The 7,150-nt window shown below is 37.6% G+C and overlaps 1 protein-coding gene across 1 annotated transcript; it reads left to right on the plus strand.

The window, feature by feature from the left end:
* Nucleotides 1-1,785: 1,785 nt before the first annotated feature.
* Nucleotides 1,786-4,419, plus strand: si:dkey-13e3.1 (uncharacterized protein LOC571594 homolog). Its single transcript, XM_049585478.1, has 5 exons — nucleotides 1,786-1,797; nucleotides 2,026-2,109; nucleotides 3,643-3,693; nucleotides 3,772-3,816; nucleotides 4,354-4,419. The coding sequence occupies exons 1-5, from the start codon at nucleotides 1,786-1,788 to the stop codon at nucleotides 4,417-4,419; spliced, it is 258 nt and encodes an 85-aa protein (XP_049441435.1).
* Nucleotides 4,420-7,150: the final 2,731 nt, after the last annotated feature.

The following is a 7,150-nucleotide window of genomic DNA, read 5'->3' on the forward strand; positions in this document are numbered from 1 at the left end:
ACAGCTTTGCTGTGCATCCTAGTTTTGAGCACTGGGCCCCATGGATTGGGAAGAATACACGCAAATCTGACACTGTGTTAAACACAGAATTTGAAAAAGTTTCCTCTTCAAAGTCCTCATCTGAAGCTGAGCTGAGCATGGTTTCAGAGGACCGTCTCATGGATGAGCTCATGAAGCAGAAGGTACATATACTGTTATTAAATTTGGGTTGCAGCGTGTAATAATATTTGACTTGATTTCACATTTTCTTTATTTCAAAGGTTTCAACAGTGCAAGCTGTGTAAGGCCTGCAATTTGGACTCAAAGGGATCAAGGAACGACCTTATCAACAGACTAAGAGACGAGATGAAAACCAGACATACATACGACAAAATATTCCAGAAAATCTGGGGAGCTTCAGGTATGGGTCACACATTGTTCTTAAAAACAGTCTGAGATGTGTTATTAACATTAACTAAATAGACTTTCAGCTTCCTTTTATAGGGGGCTGGAGTGTGATTCTCTGCCCTCATGGTGTTGTATACAGTGTAAAGTTTAACCTGAGGGCAGAATCGCCAAGAGATTTTGCTGATCTTCTTCTGTCCTGGAAGCACCTGCCAAATGTTTCTGTTTACGATTTTGCTCGTGGTTTGGCAACTCACGTCAACCTCCGTGTCCCAACCACACTACCTATCAAGCCACATGAAGGGAGACTGGCTGAAACAACCGAAGATAATGTCACAGCAGCTCAGCAGGGAAAACTCAGAATTCCTCTTCCATGGTTGACTGAAAAGCTACAAAAACCAGATGAAGATGGGCATCCTTGCACTGGGTCTTCAGACCATTATGTCCTTTACGACAAATTTCATGAGGCCAACATCAAAGATCCAAAGGAGGTTTTAAGGAGGATCAAACTGGTCCCGGAACTTCAGGGTTCCCTGAATAGCCAGGTGGCTGAGCAGCTGTTTTCAACTCTGCAGAAAAACAATTACTTCCTCAATAACATGGCACCATCAACACACATTTTTACAATGAGAAACCTGGTGCATCATCAAAACACCAAAACAAACAAAAAGATTCTGAAAAAGCTGCTCAAGAGAGGAGGTGACTCACAGTCTCTGCATGACATCGCTCTAAATGAAGTTGGACAAGCAGTATTAGGTAATTATGAAATTAGGGATTTTTATGTTTATACCTGAAATGTGAAATATAATGCTTGTACTGAACACTGTGTTTTTTCTAAAGCCTTGGGAATCCTACCATCAGAAAACTCTGCACAGCATCAACATCTGCCCTCACCAGTTGGAGCCCCTCTGCAGCAACAAGGGCTTTACGCTGACACACACAAAGGTGGGTAGCAGGTTTTCAAATCAGCATGAATTTATTTTGCCTTTTTTTTAAAACTTGAATTCTCCTGGATAGATGGTGACACATGTGGACCACACTGTGAAAACATCACAAAATGTGAGAACATACAACCATGCCGGGCATCATGGACATTACACACACATTCCTGCCAACAGCAACTGGTATGTATTTAAAAAGCAGAAGAAAATTATATTACATTTTAGAGAAAGGTTTGTGATTCTTATTTTGAAACTCTGCTACCTGTGAAATTGCTGGGCTATATGTTATGCTGGTTATGAAATTTATAATAAAGGTGCAATCTTTTTTTTATTTTTATTTTACAATAATTAGCTTGACTATGTCCTGGATACTGAAAGGCCAGTGACACAACTAATTGTGAAGACAAAAAAGAGTTGCCTAACGCGTGGTGACTTCTGGACTCTTGGCTTGGATCGGGAGATGGAATCAACCGTGAGTTAATAATAAATGGATCTTATATGTGAACCAATTATGTATGTCATTAACGCTGCCAAGTTATTTTTTTGTTTGTTTGTTTTTTTGCAGATAGGAAACGCGTGTTTTGAGCTTATAGAAAGAATTGCTCAGTCAAAGGTATAAAGTCTAATCTCAGAATATGTTTGTATCCATTTTAAATACTGTTTTACATGCCTAGGTTTACATTTGCAATATATTCTGCAGGGGAAGTGCATTACAGTGGCTGATTTGTATGTTGTACCAACATGGCGACAGCCAACGGCAGCTGACCCACTCTCAAGTTTACCTGTAAGTATACCTATTGGATTCAATTAAGAATATATTTTTATGTTGTTTTTTTTTTTTATCTTTTAAATGTTTCTTTGTTATAAGGGAGACATTCACATAAGGGACTCCATTGTTATCCCTGTGTGGAGATTTGGACATTTCTTGTTGTCTGTAAGTACAGTTGCATTTTTTCTTTATTGCTGTCTATCACTTTTACAACTGACCCACACACTCACTTTCCTCTGGTGGAGGCAGCCATGCATGCAGCCATTGTACCTCCTGAATCATTGCTGCCCAAATCATTTCTTGTCCTCACATCTTTTTTACATTCACTAAGCACATACTAAACAAAACAAAAACATCTAAAAACAAAGGTGTGTTTCATTAGTGCTGTGCTGTTGTGTTTCTGTTTGTGTTGTATTAACCTCTCCCCCTACGATGAAATGGCATCTCATTAACCACAATAGGTTTTGAAGCCAGCACAGAGAGAGATTCTCTTTCTGGATTCCAAATGTGCACATGCACAATTTGGATTTGGTGATCAGGAAATGAGAGCACTGCTGAGGTCACTAACAAAAATGTATATTTTTGTTCTGAATGGTGTTCATGTTCCTATGCTGTTCGGGAAAGGTTTGTTTTGGGGCTGAGCAGTATGGACAAGTGGTCAAAACTAGGGACGCAACGATACAGTTTTCCCACAGTTCGGTATGCATCACAGTTTCTGGGCCACGGTAAGGGTACGGTTTTGCTGTCTTAATATAAAACTACTCACACTAGCAAAGGCAATATTGCATGTAAAAATAATTAAAAGCACAGATACAGTCAAACCACAAAACTTACTATAAAAATTTAACACTTATCTTAATTGCCTTCCATAAAAAAAACATATGCAGTATCCAATCAAGTTAAACTGCAAACATTATTGTAGTATTGTATCATACTGTATTGTTTTGTATAATTTGCCTTTGTGTATTGAACCTAACAGGGCGTATTGAATGGTTGGATAAAATATTAAATATTGTTGCTTCCCTAGTCAGAACCCACCATTACAGCATTCAAAACCCCACAAGATGTGAATATTGATATATTGCCCAGCTCTACATTGTTTTCTCATTGGATCATGTTCTGATCTGAGAAATAGTCTTTTTATGGTATCACCTAAATATAATTGCAATTTTGCACATCAGGTACTTCTTTGAAATCATACAGTCTTAGATAATAACATTAGTAGAATTAGTAGTAGTACATTAATAATATATCTCATAAAATAGTACCATAAAAAGCCTCCTGCATGTGTGTGACTGCATATAAAGGTTTGTTCCTGACCTAAATTACTTTCATGCTGTGTGCTTTACATTAAGATAACCATGATCTTGACAACTATGTTATGTTATGTTAATGTCTTTTCACTTTTAGAAGCCTTTCCCAGTCAATATTTCCTGGACTGTGGCACGAGACCACTGGTTTGGAAATACAGGTAACAGTATATACCACATGTAATCTACATTTAACAGCATTTAAAATCATCGACTGACTTCTCTTCTGTTATCATAGGGTTTTCCGAGACAGCCATATGGAAATGACTGTGGTATCTTCATGTTGATGGTACGAGATGTTAGTGGTCTTATTTATTTCTATGTGCTTAAAAGACATCAATATGAAGTTATTGTTTTTTTTCCATAGTATGCCCTTTACTCTGTTCTGGATGCCCCTTATGATTTCACAATGGTAAGTTGACTTGCATATTCAAAGTAAACTGTAAACACCTACTCTGGCCAACTGTGATAATTTCTTTTCAGGTGGACATGCCAGCTTTGCGAAAGTGGTGGTGTGTTATGCTAATGGAAAATTTTGAGCTTGGAAGGTGAGAGCACAAACATTTGACATCTGATTGACTGTGTTGGAAATATTAACACCCCATTTATGGCCATCTTTGTTTTTCTTTTTATTTGAGCCATGGCAAAATGTTTGCCCACTGGACAGACATTTCAAGGGCTGTGCTGCAAGATGAGACAAAGGAGCAGCCACAACCTGTTGCAAAGCCTCAGCAATCTTGTGTTGAAAAAGATGTCGAGATGCCAGTGGAAGTGGTATGCATGATTCCCTGTTTCATACTGAGGTTATTCTTAACAAAAGCTCTATTTGAAGTCTCATTTTGCTACTTTATATGCACTGTTATTTTCATGAGAATAATAGAGTTTATGGCAGTGTTTGTACAGCAGTTTTGCTATAGCAAGACTACCTTTTTTTCTGTCTTTTTCATAGGACAAAGTGGGGGCCAGGATGGTTCATCAGTGCAAAAAGGCAGCAGAGTGGGTTGAAACTAACTGACACTTGTTTTCAGCCAAGGTGGAGTTTCCCTGTGTGCTCAGTATGGGAGAGGAAGAACTGGCAGAGGTTGTAAGGCAGTACAGAAGGCTTTGGGATGAAAACGAACGTTGCCATCTCGATGACCTTCATATCCCTAAAATTTGTACAACCTAAGCTAATAGGTTATGTTATACATATTTGAATTATTCACATTATTTCCTTTTTGAAATATGCTTATTTTTATGAGCAGAGTGCAAAGATGTTTTGATAGTTTTATCATTCATTCCTCTGGCGCCACTGCCATTTTTGCACCATGCGTAACGTAGTGTATATTGAGGTCCTTACAAGCATACAACATGATGACACAGAAGACAGAGTCATTAGCTTGCTGTTGCAAAAAGAATAATGTCCTAGGTCTATAATTTTTATTTTAAATCTATTTATGCAAACAACGATCTCCAATGGCCATTACAAGGAAGTTCTTGGGAAAATTTTGGCATAATTATGGCAAATTACAATGTTTGTACCGCACATAAGGTAACATTAGATAAGCGAGAAGACAAAAGCCTCACCTTCCTGCTGCAAAAAGAATGAATGCTCCAGCTATTATGGCTTTTATTGAAGATATATATATATATATATATATGGAAAGATACATCTATTGCAGACATTATAAGAAATTACCACCATAATTAGGACAAAATACCATGTTTGACATACAGTAAGGTCATGACATGACAATAGTGAATACAGAAGCCTTACATTTCTGCTGCAAAAAGAATGAATGCTCTAGCTATTATGGTTCTTATTGAATATTGATATAAACTGGATCATGCAAACAATGTCCTGCAGCTGTATGCTGGAGATTTTTAAGGGGTAAATGTATGTGTAAATGATGTAGTTATTGACTGTATTGTGTTATTTTTGTAGATCCCTTTTTTAATTTGAACTATTTATTAATACAATTTTATTTCTTTGGCAAATTATTTTATTAATTCCTTTTTTATTGCCCATTAAAATACCATATAATAAAATACTTAATTTAGACTATAAAGTTATTGGTTAATGAATTAGATTTTTTTTTATGACATTATTGAAATTAATGTCTTTTTTTAATTGTAAAATATATATATTTTTTAATACCGAAATGCTTTATTAGGCCTACTTTTCATGTGACACTTGCGGTCCTCTATAACACCTTCTTACCATCATTTTCTCGAAAGTGCAAAGGATGATTTTGCTCAGGTACAGTGTGGCCAACATTTTACCTCTTCTGAGAAAAATAAAACTGCATCATTTTATTTGTCAATCTGCTCCCTTCAGGAAGCTCAGCATCAAAGGAGCTCAGTGATGTGCTCCAGTGGCTTTACATTTGGCATTAGCGTCCCTTCACACCGACTAAATGAGCATATGCCTCGTCTCAAAAAAACTAGGATGGAAATGAAAATACAAACGCCTGGCCCTTCATTTATTTATGAGTGTCCCCACCCTGGTGACTAAACAGATGCTTTGCTCAGGCACAAAACAAAATGTGTGTGTTTTTGTGTCTTACTTCATATTTGTATTTAGGTTTGCAGTTAGTGTGTATAGCCAAGATTTAATGGATGCAAGAGTTTTGTGTTTAAATTTTATCAGGGATTATGCGTTTTGTGTCTGTGTTAAGGTGTGTGATAGTGTGTCTTGTATCTCAGCATCACTGTGCATTTGTATTTGTGTGTACATGTAACTGCAGATATCTCTATAAGTCCAGTACTGTGTGTTGATGACAAAGTCTCCATGCTTGTGCTCTCTACTACTGTTTGTGCAGGTGTTGGAGTATCTGTGCAAAACTACGTGTGTGTGTGTGTGTGTGTGTGTGTGTGTGTGTGTGTGTGTGTGTGTGTGTGTTTGTGTGTGTGCGCGCGCATTATTATGTGTGGGTCTGAGCATAGTTTGTGTGTGTTTCAATGGATGTAGAGTCAGTGCTTTCCCTCCTTCAAAGCAGAGGCAGGTAACAGAGGCAGCGATGGCTCTCCCTTTTCATATGCCACTCAAAACAGCCCCGAGGCTCTGCTGCACCGCGGACATGCTGAGGTAACAAACTGTGCTATATACTGTGAGTACAAAACAGCGCATTATGACAGTGGGAAAGAAGAGGAGATGTACATGTTGTATGTGTCATGTTTTTGCTGTTAATACAAGGTGGTGCAGTACATGAATGTTTGTTAAACTAACAAGGAATGATGACTGGATGTGTGCCAATGAATGTCAAAAACTATTTAACTTCTCCAAGACAAAGATACATGATTTTTTTCCCAAGGATTTAATACATCATGTTTCCAATGGTACCAAAAATTATTATTGTTTTGCACCTAATTAATTCAAAAGGGGATCGAAGGATGTGCTCCAGTTATTAGTGTATCACAATGCTCAGCCTCCCTGGGAACATTTTCCAGGATGCTGGAAAAAAGGCTCTGACAGTTCAAACCTCTGATTCAGGAGGAGTGATGTGGATTCCGTCCTGGTCATGGACCAGTGGACCAACTCTTTACCCTTGCAGGTACCCCTCCTGGGTGCCATCATGTTTAAATACAGTGCTCAGCGTAAATGAGTACACCCCTTTTGAAAAGTAACATTTTAAACAATATCTCAATGAACACAAAAACATTGTCCAAAATTTTGACAAGACCAAGTTTAATATAACATCTGTTTAACTTATAACATGAAAGTAAGGTTAATAATATAACTTAGATTACACATTTTTCAGTTTTAC

The sequence above is a fragment of the Epinephelus fuscoguttatus genome, linkage group LG9 (assembly GCF_011397635.1).
Source record: "Epinephelus fuscoguttatus linkage group LG9, E.fuscoguttatus.final_Chr_v1".
NCBI lineage: Eukaryota > Metazoa > Chordata > Actinopteri > Perciformes > Serranidae > Epinephelus > Epinephelus fuscoguttatus.